The following is a 19,180-nucleotide window of genomic DNA, read 5'->3' on the forward strand; positions in this document are numbered from 1 at the left end:
AGCCATGGGATTCAAAACAGTTGCAGTTCCCCCACTGCTAGAATCAAAAGGAGTTCAAGGCGCCATTTATGAATCGAGCTCTAACAGCTTCTCTCTTCTCTCATTCTAGTGCCAACCACTGAGGATTTCTCCGTCTCGTCATCAATACCCAAGACCACCTCTTTTGTCACCACCACCGTGTCCACTGCAAAGGGGCCGGTTGACGTCACTGTAGCTGGCGCAGATCCAAGAGACGGGAGGGACCCATTTGAGGACAATCGTGGCACAGGTACAGCAGAACCTACCGTCCCTGAGCTGCCACCAACGCCCAGACGCTTCTGTGATGCTACTAGGAGGAGAGCCATTGACTGGCCCCAGACCCACACTGGAAGCACAGTGGAGAGGCCCTGCCCCAAAGGAACCAGAGGTGGGCCACCATCTGGTGTGATTTTCTTAGTGTTTGACACATGGTGATGACATGTGAAAACTGTTTGAAAACCAAAATGTTCTTGAAATTTACACCGTATTTTATTATTTTTTCCACCCACTGCAGGATGCTAGCACTAGCTACTGACTGTTTTACAGCTACTGAATCTATTACATAGATTTAAACATGTTCCGCAGAAGCATTTTGGGAAATACGGTTATGTGCTTCATTGTTGAACTTTAGATGAGAAGATCAATACGACTCATGTCTGTGCGTTAAGCAAAGTTGGAGAGCTAGAGCCAGGAGGTGATTAGCTTAGCTTAGCACAGGGGGGGAAGACTGGAAACAGGGGGAAAGAGCTAGCTTAAAAGTCTGCCAATTAACATGTTGTACCTTGTTTGTTTCACCTGGACATGAACAGAAATTGTAGAGAGACAAGTTGTGTTTTTTGTGCTGTAACTGTTTCTTACAATGTGTAAGAATTAGTGAACTTTAGAGGAGACGCTACTTGGCGGAATTTTATACTAGCATATACTAGCAAAATGTCCAACTACTTTTTTAAAGGCTAAATCACAGCAGTGCTTTAAGAACAAAATTTTCTGCTCACTGTTTATGTTTGCAAGGCCATTGACCTTATGCAGACTGCCCCTTTCTTCATTCCTTCCATTTCTAGTTTTGATTCTTAACTTCCGGTTGCCATTTCTGCTGGCTATAGTGAATACAAGTTCCAGTCCTGATCGGTCCACATTTTTGAAAAGGTCATGTTGCCTGATAACATCCGATCTACCTGAGACATTGGATTAAAAAAGACGATAAAACACAAATACCAACACATTAATGTCTATTACACTTCTGTTGTAGACAGGAAGTTAAAAGACAAAATAACCGAGCACCTCATTGTTGCTGAAACTCACAAGGCCAACAACATTTGAATGTATTTGCATGTGCATGTGTTTCTGCTATTTTTTTTCATCTTGTGTAAGTCCCACTATTTTTATTCATCTTGATTATTCCCCACCAAACTCTGTAGGGGGTTAAAAGGCATAGTGTTTTTTTTCTTTTTCCATTAACAATCAAATATTTCAAAGAGAGTCTCATAATCACGCTTTCAGCATACAAATGATCAAGAACAAAGCTTCAAAGATTCTGACAAAATATGTTAAGATGTCCCTGTGCCCCAGCTTTAAATTTGCTATTGCCTTCTTTACTTCTGTGAACTAAAATATGTGTCAAATTTGAAACTATATATTGAGCAGAGTAGATCTTTTCACTTTCTGAAAATAGGTAACACAACTTTTTTAAATATAATGGCATAATGTAAATTATTCCTGTTAACTGAGAGTGCATGGAGGGACAAAAATACTGTTGCCCATGTTCGTCCCAACAAAGCGCAGAAACCAATACAATGATGCACAATATGTGCAAAGTTATAAAATAGAAAACTCTACCAAAGTCCAAAGTCTACTAATTAATCTTAATTACATCCAGACAGTATATTCACAGTTATTTCTCACATTTAAAATTGCTTGTGTCTGTAAGTGTAGCAAGTCGGCACTAAGAGGAACATTCTGCTGATGATCGTTATACCAGTTCAGCTGACAATGACACTCACACAGGAATGTCTCACAAATTACCTTAACACCCTATCACTGAGAGTGACAGAACTGTCAAAATATAAAGCAGGGCTATTGGAGGATGAAAGCAAAAAAGAGACAATGTTTTGAATGTTGGGGTAAAAAGGGAATGTGTCTTCGATTACATATGTTGTCGCTGTTGTCAGTGATAAGGCACTCATAAGGACTAATCTTGTATTTTATTTAGACAAGCATAGTTTGGGAGCATATAAAATGTTTACAGTTCTGAAATGTTTACAGGCAATTACAATCCAGAGTCCATTGGGGGTTTTTTTTCTGTCAGTTTTGCCCAAGCTATGTAGAAACCTGATAGTGTTTTAGTGTCCCTTCTACATTTATCTTTTTTGTTTGTGTAGACTGTACAAAGCTTGCAGGCTTTCAAATTGTTTAGAAATGGTTGTTCATGCCTAACAGTTAGTTTCCTGCACCAGAGAGTGTGTATGAATGAAGGATCAGCAGGAGAAACTTTATCTGAGCAATGTTTTTGGCTTCTCTCCAACTGTCATGTTTATTCTGTGGTACTGCAGGCATCGCCTCCTTCCTCTGCACTGTGGCCGGGACCTGGTGCTCAAAAGGCCCAGACCTCAGCAACTGCACCTCCCACTGGGTGACTCAAGTGGCACAAAAGGTAACACAGAAATTTGTCAATTACAAAATATAGCAGCAAACAAAGATGTTACACGGCTAAAGACAAACATCTATAGCATTTATTTTTTTTACCTTTTTGCTGGTTTGGTGTATTTTATATATACCACCAGAGAACTGGTCATGGCTACATATAAAAGTACTTTAGCTTTTTTCAAGTGAAGCTAAAGTACAGCATGGTAGCAGAAATAAATTACCTATCTAAAACATCAGGAATAAATGCCAAGTTCTGCAGTCAGTTAGTGAGAATCAAAGAGCCAAAGCTTCTTTCTTCACTCACTCTACTGCTTTGATGTTCAACAGCCATGCAGGTGGATATCTAATGTAGATGCACAGATACCAGTTTCAGTTGCCTGAACGGACCATAATGCAACACAAACACACAACATATTGCATTGTAAGGAAGAGATGCTTTTTTTCTCTTAACCTGAATAACACTTTCCATGTGCAGCGTAAAGGGTTCCTGAGTTTTGGCAGTGGTCATTTTTGGAAATGTAGACATGACTTTATGAAAAACTGTGCCCCAAGTCCGTACTATGCTACTAATTATATGCAGGTTTGAGTGTGTGGTTGACCCAAAAGGCAATGCACAAAGAACATATAGAAGCTGCAAAAATTCAAATAAATTGCCTCTGGTTTGTTGACACTTCTGTAGTTATTTTTTTTGCTAAGTGGGAGATATTGCAGCTGTCAGAGATTTCTGGTATCTCTAACTCTGAATTACACCTTTGAGGCTCAATGGTATGAATGTTTTTCCCACTTGGCCACTTGATGATAAGATATGATCGCTGCATTAACTTTCTCTATGTGAACTTTAATTGGCAGTGGAATTCCGAAGTAGCATTTTGATTGATGCCTGTGCATGTATTGTTTCATTTCCACTTACAGTACAAAAAGGAAAAGTATGCTGATTTCTTGTACACTAACTACAAAAGCATCATACCATAAACATTAGTTCATAGTATATACTATATATAATTAGTATGTAGTATGACATTGGGTCACAGCTAAGTCAGTTTATTCTTTTCTTTTCTTCAGCACGTATGTTACAGTTATGCTATTATGTTCCCTGCTTAACATGCAATCTTCACATTTACATTAATTCTGCACACATTGACTTTCCTTCTGAATAAGCACTGTCGCAATGGATCAGTGACACCCCCATCTTTTCCTCGCTGCTGTTTTTAGATTCGAAGTGGCGAAAATGCTGCTAATTTAGCAAATGAGCTGGCACGCCACACACAGGGCCCGGTGTTTGCCGGAGACGTCAGCTCCTCGGTGCGCCTGATGGAGCAGCTCGTGGATATCCTGGATGCTCAGCTGCAGGAGCTTAGGCCCAGCGAGAAGGACTCAGCTGGACGCAGCTTCAACAAGGTACTGTGAAAATTCCTTTCTGGCCTGAACTTTGTCCCCCTTTTGGCCCAACTCTGTGTCAGCATGACTCAGGATATTCATTAGCAGGACACCTACCAACATGCAACAAACACAAATCTATGCATGCACTCACTTACATGCACAAACACACATTCATGGACACACAAAGTCCCAGGTGAGGGGGCTTGGGAGGCAGGTCTAGCCCTCAGGGGAGGCTCATTCCTCTACAGCTCGCTGGTAATTACTGGCTTTGGAAGCACAGGCTCACCTGGCAGTTCTACCTTTAAGGAGCTAATGGCCATGAGGTCCCCACCAACACAAAGAATAACTCTTCATTGCTGACAAGTGTTGAACTACTTTCCCCCAGAGCCTCTGCAAGCAATCGGCGAAAAAAGAGTAGGCATAAGATGTACCTGCATCTCTCAGCTGCTGGCAGTCCCATGAAGAAATGAGTGACAGTCTGAAAAATTACATTGTTCAGACTTTCTACAAAACAGTTGCTCTGTAAACAAGGTGATTTGCAGCAACATGACGCCCGTCGTTTGTGCATTAATGTTCAGACAGATACATTGCTATTGTGCATTTGAAGATAAGAGCTAACAGGTTTCTCACTGTGGGATCGATAGTGTTAGGGTGAGTTGTACATCACAACACCATGGCTGATTACAAGCAACAATGACAAAAGTTGAAGGACCATACCAGTTGTTTTTATTGTCTTCTTTAGAAATCACATACACTTTACATCACAGCTTGATATTCTGCAAAGCAAGCTGCTGAGTTTTAGATTTTTTTATGGTTGTTTTTTTCTCCTGTTCCAGGCAGCCATTGCTTTTCAATCATTTCATATGAAAATCTATTAGCAAACGTGAGTTGTGCAGTCCTATGTGGTGAACATCAAGTCCGCATTAATGTCAAAATGACATTATTGCTGCTTGTTAGTGCAGTTTGACTTAAAAAGTATGCACTACTTTACTCCGCAACTATAATGCAACTCTGACAAAAATGAATGCAGACATTGATGTTTACTTGCACACAAGAAACCACATATACGTGCAGCAGGCCACTAATCCGATTTCTCCACTAAACCCCGACCTTTTTTTGAAACCATGGCTTACTTATTGTAAGAGAAAGGTAGAGCGCAGTTTTTCCTTACAGCTATTACAACTTTTCAGCAATGAAAACTGACTGATTTATACTTAAACTATACAGCCCCTGAAAATCTTGTTTTTGCTGCACTCCAGTAGTTTAACATTTCTGCAGTGATGTACAGGTGTATCCCAGTACCCTGTGACATCACTGTTGGGTGTGGTTATAGGTGCAACAGAGGACACTTTTGACATGGTGGTGCACTTTAAAGAAGCTACTTTTAGCTAGTTTCAATGTTTAGTTTAATTCATATTTTAATTTAATTTTAATGTATTTGTTAATTTAATTTTGTTAACCTATCTGCAGCCTTTGTCGCGCACATACGTATACATATATATGGCCAAGAAATCAGCTTTACAAAGACACTGGTATGGTCCTTTAAATTTCATGCAGCCCTTGGGAGCAATTTTGTCCTGGTTGAAGAAACATTTTTGATTCCTGTGTGTGTTTGCTAGAGGTATTTATGATGTGGAGGTTGTCTGGATAGCAAGAACATTTTATGTCTTTGTTTTCCATTTCTGTGTGAGAGCTACAGTATGTGTGTATGTATGATTTTCTCTGGTTTGACTCAATTAGGAGGCGAAGGCAACTTATTTAATGCCAAGAGACCAACAAAAAGTGCGAATGGTATATTATCCTCTCCATGCCATGAAGTACAAATGACCTCATCCTACATTGTTTATCTTCTCAATGTATTTTAAAGCATCACTAATAGGGAGCATCAGAATCTGGTCTCAGCACTTTTTCCTCCACACTGCTGTGCATTTTTCATCTCTTCCCCCTCGCTATTATGTGATCCATATTCATATTTAGAATTCAAACAAACCCCCCCCCCCCCCAAAAGCATTTAGAGCTATCGCATCATTTTATAGTTGTCGTTTATAGAACTGTGCCTTTTCTTCTATTCATTAATTCTGTTATTTATGGTAAGTGGCATGATTTAATGCTTCCTCTTTTCTTACCACCTCTTCCAACGATCTGTCTTTTGTGCTTGATCCTCTTGTTGTGTGGAAAAGCTTCAAAAAAGAGAGAAGACATGCAGGGCGTATATGAAGGTATAACTACTACTGTAGGCTTTCCATGTTACTTTTTTTACCCCCATCCCCAACACCTGACCAGCAGCATGCAGAACTGTCTCTGTGTCCTTCATTGTCTTGTTACAGTATGTGCCTGGTAATCTGCTTGTACAAAATATGGCTGCTCACTCATCTGAGTCAGTTGTCTGTTCTCTTGTCTTACACCAATCCTGTCAATATCACTCTTTGTCCTGTTTTTTCCTCCTCTGTGTGCTATCACTTCTCATTTTTCTCTCTTCTTCTTTTCTTCCTCCCCCACTCTCTCTCTCTCTCTCTCTCCCCATCTCTCTTGTCTGCTTTTTATAAGTTGTGTGAATAATTGCCTTCCCACGGTAGTAATTGCACCTCCCTGTCAGCCAGAAGTGTGATCAAAGTGGCAGCGTGTTCAATTTTCACTTGCTTACATTGTACAATTTCTAGTATCCCTTGTCCCCTTAGCAAAAAAAATTCTCTCATGTTGCAGTTGTGTTTTATCTGTGAGATTAATTTCTGAGCCCCTTAATATGTTTGTGATCCATTCTGATTTTTCAGTCTCTTCCCCAGACATTTTGCTTTTCCTGTGCTGTGGCAGAGTTTATTTCCTTGGGTAGGCTGTGCTGAAAGACAAGGGCAGGGTGTAAACACTTGAGAGGAGATGCCTTGCATTGCATAAAACAAATGTTCTGATTTTGTATTTCTGAGTGGCTCGCAGGGGCTCTCTATAAGTTTGGGTTGTTTTTACTTAAGGTCTCATTTTACTGACAGAAAAGGGCAATCATTTCCCTTAACTGATTTAGAAATGTCTTTTTAGGCATGCTAGCTTCATGACTCCTTCATGATGGATTATGTATACTGCTGTTGTCTGGACTTGGATGAACATGAAATTTTGTACAGACATTCATTCCCAGAGGATGCATCCTAATGACTTTGGTGATACCCCGACTTCTCTTCTAATTTATCAAACTTGTGTGCCACTCTCTCTGGAGCGACAAAATGCAATATACAACTTACTTCACTTATGAAGTGCGCTATGGCTCTCCAAGACCTGTAAACAGACTTTCATGTGTAAAACCAGTTCCCCTCTAAGTAAAATATTTCAACAACTATTCAATGTTTTTTTTAAATAAACTTTGGCACAGACATTCTCACTCTCACTTTACATCAGCCTCAGCTGTAATTTGTGTTTAGTGCTAATTAGCAAATGTTAGCATGTTAACACGCAGCATTGTATGGGAGCATTATATTTGTTAGCATGTTAGCATTCTGACGTTAGCATTTAGCTCAAAGCACTTCTTACTGTAAGTACAGCCTCACAGGGCTGCCAGCTTGGGTTCTAGGTTGTCTCTGTTCATCATCTTGAAGTCAGCGCTGTTTGAGTGTTCACTGGTGTGTTCACCGAGCTCGTGATTTGTTTTCTCTTGCGAGAGCGAGCCATGGGGGGCTCCGCTGGTAGCACCCCTGTGATTTGTAAAGTGACCTCCACCCAGGCGAGAATTAAAGAGGATTCAGTCTGAACACTGATTCTTTCTGTGCTACACAAATTAGAGACAGCTCCGACCTTTTTTTCTCCCCTTTTGGATTTCATGGTTCCTTTGAGGATGGCTCACCGGGGGGGGGAGGGGGGGGGGGGGGACCATTTAGTGTCTGTCTGGTTGTAATGGCTCCGACCCTGTAATAGCCACTACTCTCTCCTGCACAGACACACACACACTTAACTTCCATCATAGTCACAGCTCGCAAGCTTCTAGTTGCCTGCAAGGTTAGGGCCACAGAGATTGATTTCTGTACTAGGCCCGTGATATAAAGACACGCTGAGAGCCCTGTGTCTGGATACAGTGATCATTGCTGTGGTTGATATGAGCTCAGTGGTTAAATGTTGCGGTTAATCATCTATTGGTTCAGACTTTGGTTGATGCCCTTTCTTGTTATTCCAGGCAAACGGATAATCCTGTCTGTGGTCAATTAGTGTTTTGGATAATCACAGCTGTGACTAATTGGTACAGTGAGCAAGGGCTTGTTGTGGTTAATTACAGTTATTGTGGTGGGCCTTGCTGTGGTTAATGGCACCTATGGTTAAATTGTCACTCTGATTTATCATACCAAAAGGTTGCTCTAGATTCTGGATCTTTGTACAACTGTCAGTTTTTAGTGGGATTTCAGAAAGTTAGCAAGGTTGTGGTTGATTGTGTCACGCAGGAGTCATGAACTCACTCTTCAAGGGTCACAGGAAAGTCTTGTTTTATCAACATATGATACTTGTGTGGGTTTTGTGGAATGTTTTGCTTTCTTACTGCTTATCAGAAAGCAGGAAATGAAAGGATTGCCATTGAAAACAAGCAGAAATGTTCCCCCAATCTTGACTCAGATGGCCATTTTGGACATGGATTTCATGATAATGCCCTCTTACCTCCAGGAGAATGGTATTCAAGGCCATTATGGTCAGATCCTGTTAGGGAAATAAGCATATTGTTCATGGTGATAATTGTTGCTGGAAAATAGCTGCTTTAAACAGTGAATTCAGCATTATAGACAGCTTCATTCATTGAAGGGAAAAACACATTTGGTTTGTATTTCTTTTTCCCCTCAAGCATTTTTACATTATTCAATAAAGAAACTGGTCCAAAAGAGGCTTCCTCAGATTATGCTTATTTTCTGTAAACAGAATATTAAATAAAACATACTGCATTTTTTATCATCATTATTATTTTAGTTACCCCTGACTTCCTTGAACCCTTGTGTCTTCAGCAGGAGCGATCTTGATATTTCAGTTTCACTCGTTGTTGCTACTATCACTGTTGGCCATGCATGCCCTTTTTACCATTTGCTGCCCAGTCCCCGCTCATTGTTATTAAACTGAAGTTATGATGGGAAGAAACAGCATGCTGACATTTCACTTGTCTCCATGGATACAGGCAATTGTGGACACTGTTGACAACCTCTTGAGGCCAGAAGCTCTGAAATCCTGGAAAGACATGAATTCCACAGAACAAAGTCATGCGGCCACAATGCTACTGGATACCCTGGAGGAAGGGGCCTTTGTCCTTGCAGAAAACCTGATCGAGCCGGCGATCGTAAAAGTGCCGGCAGAGAATATCAGTAAGTTCCTCTCCGATAACTGTAAAACAGATAAAACAACACGCACACATCTGTCAGTCACAATTTATGATGCTGACAGTTATATTTCTTTTTTGGCTGTGCACCACCTGTCAGTAAAATTGTTTCAAACTCAGTGGTAAAATTGTTGTTTTTTTTTATCAAAGAGAATATCATTTTAAAAATGGCCACATCTTGTGAATAAGATTTAGCGAAACAGAACCAAAAAAACAAAAAACTAGTGTATCCTCATAGGCAATATTTTTGCAACATGATCTCATTCATTTAAGTCACCTTTATGCAGTGAACTGTCATATTTCTACTCATAGCTCTTTGTTGCTATGGTTATGGTCTCCGACTCAACCTTTTTGTCTTATACCTCACTGATTTTTAATCTTTTTCTTGCATGGTAAAGTCACCTCATTGAATGTGTGCTGCAAGATGAACTGTCCAGACCTCTGGGGGAAAACAAAGAAACCAATTGAATGTCATTGTTCCATTCACACAGCACTCTATCTGTTCTCTCCAAGCCTTTCCCATTAAGTGGTAGTTAGCTAAGCTGATAAGAACTAGTTGCTCTGTCTCTACCAAAAGCACCGATTAATACATTGTGTAATATGCTGTATATTGGCTACTTAATCACCGCATTCAGGCAGTTTTTATGAGCTTGTCAAGCTCTCGCTTATCTGCACAATAGAGATAATATTCCAGCAGAGAAACATAAATACAACCATATGAAGAAACACACAACCCTAGAGAACAGTTTATCTGACCTCCCTTGAAGAGTTTGAAAAAAATGTGAAAATGATTGTTGCTCCTAATTAGCAGTTTGTCGAAAGCCCAAATGGCACCTCCAGGCGAGCATCAAGGGCAAGACGAGGGAAAAGGGAGGGAAAGCAAAGAGAGAGCTAAAAACTAGAGGGGGAGAGCAACTAGAGAACAATTCCTCATCTCCGTCTGTCAGAAGCCATCTATCTGAGGAAGTGAGGCCGTTTCTGATGGGAGGGAGTGTGCTGATACGTGTGTCCTCCTGACCCTTCAGTAATTTCACACATCAAAGGGAGCACCACCCGGCAGCTGGCATACCGGAGAGAGGGGCTGCAGGAATTTGGAGGATTTTCAGAGATTTGCTCGTCGAGCCCAGAGTTATCTGAACCCACAGGGGAAAGAAAAAGTAAAAGTAAAAGCTCAATGATATTTTTGATCCTATGAATATTTGACATTCATGCTGCAGTAGGCTGTGTGCTTGCATTTGCTCATCCTCTATCGCCGCCCTTGTTGTTATTTTCTCTTTTGCTCTTGCCTCGGAGGCTTTCTCAATGCCAACCAACAGCTTAGTGACATGTTTTTTTAAGTAAATGACTCTACGGGGTCTTGCCAATAAGATTGGATTCTGTTCCTGGTACAATGAACCTCGAGTCTTTAAGCATACCCTGCTGGGTAGAGTTGTATGAAACTCCATGTACTGCTTTTGAAATGAGTAATACATCTCTCTCTCTCTCTCTCTCTCTCTCTCTCGCTTTCCCTTCACCTTCTACCATATCACAGTGTTGGATGTGTACGTGTTGAGCACCGATGGTCAGGTGCAAGACTTCAGGTTTCCTCAGACAAGCAAGGGTGGAGCGACTCTTCAGCTTTCCTCCAACACGGTCAAAGTCAACAGCAAAAATGGTAAGAACAGACATTTTGAGATTTTGGGAAATACGCAAACTCACTTTCTTTCTGGGAGTTAGATGAGAAGATTGACACCACTCTTGTATCAACTATAGAGCTAAAGGCATGAGGTTATTCATTGCACTATTTGTCAATATGTCAATATATTGTTTTTGTTCATAGTGTGTATATTTGTGTTGTCTACACTGAAGTCTGTGTCTGACTTTATTTTATACTTATTATTGTGATTTTGTATTTTTGTATGAGTAAGCACATCCTGAGCAATGTACAATCTAGAGTCAAATTCCTTGTATGTGTACACATACCTGATTCTGATTCTGATTATTAGTTTTGCTTAGCCTGGATGTTTCCAAAGTTAAAATATACTGGCGCATATGATTAAAAATTGTCTAAAAATCTTGTTTTAATGCATCGCTGAAATAAGGCTAAAATGTAAAAGCCAAGCTAGGGGAGATGTCTTTTATACACATTTTGTAGGAGTTCCTCAATTGGCCACTGAGGACTATAAGCAGACTTTGGCACGCCTCCATATCTAGATCATTTGAACATTGCTTGTTTATGCTCCCTCTGTATGTCTGATGACTTATTATTGCCGGTTGCAGGTGTGGCCAAGCTGGTATTTGTGCTCTACAAACACCTGGGTCAGTTCCTCAGCACTGAGAACGCCACACTGAGGGGGATGGGGGACCTGAACAAACGCAACCTCTCCCTCACTGTCAACTCCCACATCCTGTCAGCTTCTATAACCAAGGAGTCCAGCCGTGTGTTTGTGGCCGACCCTGTGATATTCACACTGGAACACCTGGATGTAAGCCTCCTCCTGAGACTCCCCCAGTCTGCACTATACAGCTGGGCTGTTAAAATACTCAAACGTCTGCACAGCCAGGACAGCAGTTTGATGTGTTACTGTTGAAAAAAAAAGTAAAGAGATCTATATTATGCTAGTGTGTCATGGGTGGTGATTTAGCACCAATCAGCGATGTAGACTAGAAGAGTTAGAGAATCACTTTGAGCGTTTTCTGTCTCTTGTTTCGCCTTGTGCTTGGTAACTGCCATAGTAACCCTTCTCAAACCTCAACAAATTAAGATTCAGTTTTATATATTTAGATCCCTTTTCTCCCAACAATCTTACATCATTTTAATTGCGCGGGTACTAATTGGTGAAACAAGCACACATAAAGTCACACAGTCTACACATCAGGTGCATTGACATCTGTCTCTTCCAGTTATATATATGAAACATACAAGGTGTGCCTGTGTACAGTCATTCATATTGCAGTGCATGTTCATATATGTTTCATCACTCTTTCTCTCTGTTTATGTTTTGTAGAAAGAGCACTACTACAATCCCAACTGTTCCTTCTGGAATTACTCAGAGCGAAGCATGATGGGATACTGGTCCACTCAGGGCTGTAAACTGCTGGAAACCAACAAGAGCCACACCACTTGCTCCTGCAGTCACTTGACCAACTTTGCCATCCTCATGGCTCATCGGGGAAATGTGGTAAGTGGCCCTCTCCTTGTGGTTTGCACAAGCTATTTTTCTGTCTCAGTTAGTTGTTCTCCCGTCTTGTTGATAGATTTGTGCACACACGGCAAGAACAAGACTGGCATTTCAGCGGAAATTAATTAGATTATTGCTGGAGGAGAAGGTAGGGGAGAGGTGGAGGAAAGGAAGCTGGGCTGTCAGAGTGAAAATGTGGATCAGGACAGGAAGTGTCATACCGTTATCAGAAATAATTATGTTTTACCTATGGTTCATGTCTAATCGTCCACCATGCGTATGTCCCTGAGAATCATGGGAAACAGTACAACCTCAGCTTTAACTTATGTTTCCACCTCTCTTGAAGTGGTGTAGGATCTATTTGGTCGCAAAATGCAATTACAATCCAATTACATGATAAATAGCATGTGTAGCAAGGACCTAGCCAGTAATAAATGTGGAGGATAAGTTTGTGGTTGCTTTAATAATATGTCCCAACTCATGAACTCTGTCCCTGTCATCTGTCTTAACCTCAACCTTAACCACAGCTTGAAACCAGAGCCCCGAGGCTAGGCTTAGCCTCACACCAATTCCCTACACATCACCTCAACTGCAACTCCTGCCCTCAATAAAATTACAAATATCGCAGAAGGAATTGCCTCTCTTTCAACCACCATGTCCTTGAGTGATATTTTGCATGGTCTGCTATTTTCACATATGCCTGGTGCCCATCTTGAAACATGCTCAGTTTTAGATTTTCTGAAACACGGCAAGATTTTACCTCAAAAAGGGAACCCACATGGGGACATCACATTACTTGGTCGCTCTGTCTTTGTGGCAGTTTTTCAGCTGATGTCACTTTCTGCAACGCGGGCCCCGTGATGTGATCTAAGCATGTTCAGTTTGAGTGCCAGATGTCATCAGGTACGATCAGGTTAAAGGATAGGTTCCCTATTATTCATGTGTGTCTTAAAACAATAGCCAGGTGCCAACATTGAAATGGGTTTTGCTTGCTGGAATCATCTTTATTCAAATTGAAGTCTTTGTTCAAGGATTATTATTATTATTTTTTGGGTGATGACAACGTCATAAAATGCCACCAATCAATATGAAAAGTGTGGAGTTGAAGGTCACTCTCTTTGTCTGTAGGGGGATGGTAGCGTCCACGAGCTTCTTCTTACCGTCATCACACGGATGGGTATCGCCGTGTCTCTTGTCTGCCTCGCCATCAGCCTCTTCACCTTCTGCTTCTTCAGAGGCCTGCAAAGTGACCGCAACACTATCCATAAAAATCTCTGCCTCAACCTCTTCATTGGCGAGCTCGTCTACCTTGTGGGCATCAACATGACTGAACCAAAGGTACCGTGGAAATTATACTGCAGAGGGTTTAATGTTCATGCAACTGATGAATGGGCTCATATGCTGTGATTAACCTTTAAACACTTGAATTCCTCCTTCAATTTCCCTTGAAGTGTCTTTAAAGATAGCAATAAATCTACATTAGATTATAATACCACATATCTATTCTGTATATGCTTGTTCCAACATTTGAAGATCTGCGATTCTCAGTGAAATATTCAATTATTCAACTCGGGGTTTTTTTGTTTTGTTTTTAACAGCTGCACCATTTTATCAAAAAAAGAAACATTCACTGCATGGTTTTATACACTGTTCTCCTAGATCATTTCTATCTTTAGAAACGTTGGGATCTTCACAAAAACCGAAAGCTGAAAATAAAGTGCTATGGCTTTGAAGAAAGCTTAGTGGGACAAAGTACATTTTAACAATGCACCCACCCTCTTCCACTCACCCAGAATGAGGAAAAATCGATGGGTGTATATGTATGTATAATATTGTATGCTGTTTGTGGGCTACTGATAGTTAGCTTAGCTGATTTAGTGAATTGTTATAGGATCTGTACCTTTTAGGGTGGGAATATACACATTATCAAATTCTCAAGTGTTGATGCTCTTAGGTCTAACATTAATGTTTTTGGGTTTTTTTTTACCAAATATGTATTTCCACAAATACTGTAATCTCTTTCCTAAGAACATTAGCAACATTAACATTCAATTGGAGCATTGTTTCTGTCCACCTGATGAATGTAAGGCCAATAATCACTGTCCTTTTAGCTCTGATTTTGTCTCCACGAACTCCTGGGGGAAATATCAGGCTCTTAATGCTCCAGTGTGTTCACCAGCTGGTAACTAAGTTTCCCTGTGTTCCTGGCAGATAGCGCAAAGTAGGTTTATCAAAGGGTATTTGTTTAAAAGAGCTGCCTTTATTGTTTAGCTTTCCAAAATATTGACCTGAAAGATGCTAATAAGCTCAGTTGATCCCTTTCACATTACATGTAGTCATTTGATCCAATCAAAAATATTGTTTAGAGCAGCTGCAAACAGAGCCACTGCTTGAACCCATAGACTTTGTAATCTAGTGAAGCTGGGTTTACCTGGTCCTTCTTTCAAAATCTAAGCAAAAGCATTACAGTCTGGGTGACTAGTACCAAAAAGTGATTCTGAGTAACTCAGATTCAACTAACCCTGCATATGTCCTCCTGTCAGCTTGTGTGCTCCATCATCGCCGGCGTTCTCCACTTCTGCTTCCTGGGTGCGTTCGCCTGGATGTGTCTGGAGGGCGTGCAGCTGTACCTCATGCTGGTTGAGGTGTTCGAGAGCGAGTTCTCGCGCAGGAAGTACTATTACGTGTCTGGGTACCTCATCCCGGCTGTGGTGGTGGGCATCTCAGCAGCCATCGACTACAGGAGCTACGGCACACAGCGGGCGTAAGTGTGCAGAGATTCTTCTGTTGTGGCATAAAAAAACGAGAAGTGTTTGTCCTCCCTTCTCCCCATCAAGACAGACCCCCACAGCATGCATACATGTGCTAATGATAGTAATATCACAAAGAGTAGTCCACCTCTTCCCCCTGGCAAATTTACACTCTGTCACAGCAAAAAGAAGAGGCTGCGAGCAAAGCCGCAGCATTAATGAATGTGCTGGCTTGCTGCACTGGCTTGCTGGTTTTTTATTCTTTGCATGTGGATAATTGCTGCCCCTGTCAGTTAAAAGTTTATGCACTTCTCCTCTGGTCTTCATCCAAGCAGCAAGCTTTATGATTTGTAAGACTGCAATCCTCTAATTTATTGGATTTAAGTAAACTGCCTTTTTTCAAACTCTATTTTATAGCTATAGTATTCACTTCATTTCTGTTTCCTGGTGATAAACAGAGACAGAGGTGCAATTCATTCTCTTCTACAATACATTGTTTACTGTTCAGAGTCTTTGGTACACAGTCCGACATCCCACATTTGTAGACATTTGCAGACTGTGAAGTCATGAGTCCAATAACCACTGGCTTTTAGACTGCAGCTTCTCATGGCACGCGGCCAATACTCCCTCAAGGTCGGGTTTTCTTCTCTGTGGTCAGAAGAGTCTCTATTCTGTTGCTGTGGCCTATCATCCAGCCAGCTCTGCTGGGCCCTGATCGATGAGACACAACTTTGTTTTGGCAATGAGATGATTTAATGGACTGAGTATCATCTTCTGCACCCTGTAGATGCTGGCTGAGGGTTGATAACCATTTCATCTGGAGCTTCATTGGACCCGTAACCTTCATAATTGTGGTAAGTTGTAGTTTTGTGCACGTGTGTGATAACTTTTTCTGCTTTTTTATCTTTCAAAGAAAAGCTTTGAAAACAGTTCATAGATTTTCTTACTGTCAGTGCTGGCAGCCTCTTAACTCTGCTTTCTCCGATCAATTTGCATGAAAGGAAAGTGGTCCCATTATAGCTGACACGAGGACATCATTGTCCACTCAGCTATGAAATCCTCTGAAATCAGAATTGGTGAGCGGTAACAACTTAAAGCTGTTTGGTCCTTGCTGTAGAGAATACTCCCCTCCAGCAATCAGGAGGAAAAATCATCTCAGGCATGAAGGTCATTTGCTCAGTGGGAAAACAAGGGTGATGGTGGTGGGGGGTCGAACATGGAAGTAATGAGTGGGTGGGCCAGACAACCATTACCATAGCTCATAGTCTTGCTGAGGATCATGACACATCCCCAGCCAATCCCAGCCACGGACATCTCCATCTTCACCTTTTAATATTTCATATGATGGCTGGTTGTTCACAATGCACATAGACACATACGCACACATGCATGCAGGAACGCCTGCACCCAGCCCTGAACAAACACAAACTGTGTCTCCATATAGGCGCATACGGTAAATCTGTCCATAGGCTGTAAATACATGTAAAACCCAGAGAAGCGCTGCATCTGCAGTGCTGGTTTTGTTTCACTATATTTGGCAGGGAAGTGAGGGACCTGAATATTGTAGAGGACGGCCCCTTGGAGACGAGGCATGAGGGGGAGTCCATATGTAGTGTGCCTCAGCAGAATACCTTACTGCGTCCTTGCCTCGCTGTCTGTCCGCTTGTCTGTCTCATTGGATCTGTGTCATCTCTTGCGGCTGCATTAAATGCATCTCCAGCCACTTGACTCATGGGGACACAGATCAGCCCCAGTGGCTGGGAGACAAAACTCTGCATTACTGTAAGCTGTGATCTAAAAGCCTCTTTCTGTGTCCTTAGCCACTCGTTTTTTTCCATCTTCCCTTGTTGGTTCCCATCTGCTTTCCACTCACACTCTCTTTGTTTCCATGTAAAGAGGCCTTTTTCTGTTGCCTTGTAGTTTTTCAGAAGGCATCAATATGGGATATAACAAGGACTTTCTGCTTATTTGTGAATGAAGAATTGAAAATGAAGTATTTGATAAACTGAGAGCGCTACATGGAGATCATTATGCTTTGTTTTCTCGCTAGCGCATGCTTTCTGACGTTTATTTTCCTTCTTGTACAGCAGATTGGTCACGCTTTCAAACTGCACGCTCGGAGCAGATATGGAATAGAAGTTTTTAATAACATATAAAATCCGGCTATATACCTATTTTTCATTGAATATTTACATAAGTGCATTTCAAAGGTTTAATATGGTATCGACCCAAATTGAAGAACATCTCCTCCCTTTCCCTCAGAGGCCACGGGCCCTCCAGTGCTTACAGAAAGACATCCTGAGAGAATGGAAACCTTTCTGGACGTATAGCTTGAATCACTTAAATGTTTTTCCTGCCTTCACTAAAAATTTTTTCTAAAATATGGCACTCAGCTCCGTTTTTTCCTCTCTGTATTTTTCTGGAGCTTTTGTCCGCGGTACATCAGATGTGTTTGGACATCATCAGATATACATTCTCATATTCGGTGAGGATTTGTACTTTGGGACTAACTATAATGTCAAACAAGAGAGGAAGGAGAAACTTCCAGTGTAGCTTATGTTGAAGGCGAGAGCTGTGTGAAGTAGACCAAAGCATTTACCTCTTACTGTTGTTTTTCTCTTTGGAAGGCAGTGTACTTTATGGTATGCACTGAGGCATTACATTTTCTTATTCCTCTCAGTGAAGGTATGCTGGTGTTGGCACTCGCTATGGAGCCAAAACCACCAAAGATTAAGCAGTACTCTTAAGTCAAAGTCTAAGTCTACAGGGGTTAGCAACCAGTGGTGGAATGTAAATAAGCACACTTTCAAGTACAAATTTGAGGGTGTTTGTACTTTACTTGAGTATTTTCTTTTCATGCCACTTTATACTTCCACTCAGCTACAATCACATTGCACTCCAGCTTACAAATGAAGAGTTTTGAATTCAAAACATATGAAGAGATTTTAAAATATGATCCTTTGTTATTGATGAACCCACCTAACATGATATACAAGTAGAGCCGAAACAATTAGTCAGCTAATCAACTAGTTGACTGGCAGAAAATCAATTGACATCTAATTTAATAATAATGTCAGTCATTTTTCATGCAAAAATATTTCATGGTTTCAGCTTCTCAAATGTGAGGATTTGCTGCTTTTCCTTCCAATAATTTTTTTTGATAATTGAAATTGTTTGAGGCAAGCATTGTGAAGGGTGTCACTTTGGGCTCTGGGTAATTTTTCTGATATTTTTGTGCAAACTAGAAGTACATTTTCTTGATTGTACATATCTTTACTACTCTTATATATTTTATACTTCCGACTTCCTTGACTATTGTGATATTGTCTATCAAAACGCATTCAATCAGACCTTGTTCCACTTAACACAGCATATAATAGACTATAGAGGCAGATTGTCCTTGGCTGTGCTTTTCTCACTCATCATTGTACAATGTACAATTCACTTAAATGGCCATTTGTAAAAAGATACAATGACAGTCACTGGCTTCAACTTACATTTAAATGTATTCATTTCAGTTGTCCTTATTTAGAACTGTATCTTGTACTTTAGATGTTCAAGTTAGGCACTCTGCTCAGCTCTATTCCTTGTGTTAAGAAAACAATTGGCAAAAGCGTTTTGGTTTAAAGCCCCAGCAGATTGGAATAAGTTACCTGGTCTGTGTATATACATTTCATCACTTGGTATGCTTAAGCAAGCCCTGTCTTCTTAATGTTAGATATACTGCCCCTGTTATCAATGAAGCTGTCCCTGTTTATACCATATGTTTAGACCTGATTGCAGTAGGTGATCCACTCACACTCTACTGTTTATCTACTGTTGACTACTTTGGCCACCTTGTGGTTGCAATGTTTTCAGGGTTTTCATTAATTAATGTATCTAGTTTGTCTTTAGTTTGT

General features: G+C 40.9%; 1 protein-coding gene across 10 annotated transcripts in view; it reads left to right on the forward strand.

Moving 5' to 3' along the window:
- The window catches only part of LOC119902022 (adhesion G protein-coupled receptor L2-like), a 124,231-nt gene that overhangs the window by 94,031 nt on the left and 11,020 nt on the right, over positions 1–19,180 (forward strand). For 6 of the 10 annotated variants that reach the window (XM_038717887.1, XM_038717894.1, XM_038717886.1 and 3 more), the window contains 11 exons: positions 110–406; positions 2,568–2,668; positions 3,874–4,059; positions 6,222–6,260; positions 9,173–9,356; positions 10,902–11,024; positions 11,630–11,835; positions 12,358–12,531; positions 13,660–13,869; positions 15,075–15,295; positions 16,069–16,135. In XM_038717887.1, the coding sequence (XP_038573815.1) occupies positions 110–406; positions 2,568–2,668; positions 3,874–4,059; positions 6,222–6,260; positions 9,173–9,356; positions 10,902–11,024; positions 11,630–11,835; positions 12,358–12,531; positions 13,660–13,869; positions 15,075–15,295; positions 16,069–16,135 (1,808 nt within the window). The remainder of the gene's footprint in view (positions 1–109; positions 407–2,567; positions 2,669–3,873; positions 4,060–6,221; positions 6,261–9,172; positions 9,357–10,901; positions 11,025–11,629; positions 11,836–12,357; positions 12,532–13,659; positions 13,870–15,074; positions 15,296–16,068; positions 16,136–19,180) is intronic. The other 4 variants (XM_038717889.1, XM_038717890.1, XM_038717892.1 and 1 more) reach the window with 1 other exon arrangement.

This window comes from Micropterus salmoides, unplaced genomic scaffold (genome assembly GCF_014851395.1).
Source record: "Micropterus salmoides isolate LMB-PRFRI ecotype aquatic unplaced genomic scaffold, ASM1485139v1 Ms_hic_scaffold_14, whole genome shotgun sequence".
Lineage (NCBI taxonomy): Eukaryota > Metazoa > Chordata > Actinopteri > Centrarchiformes > Centrarchidae > Micropterus > Micropterus salmoides.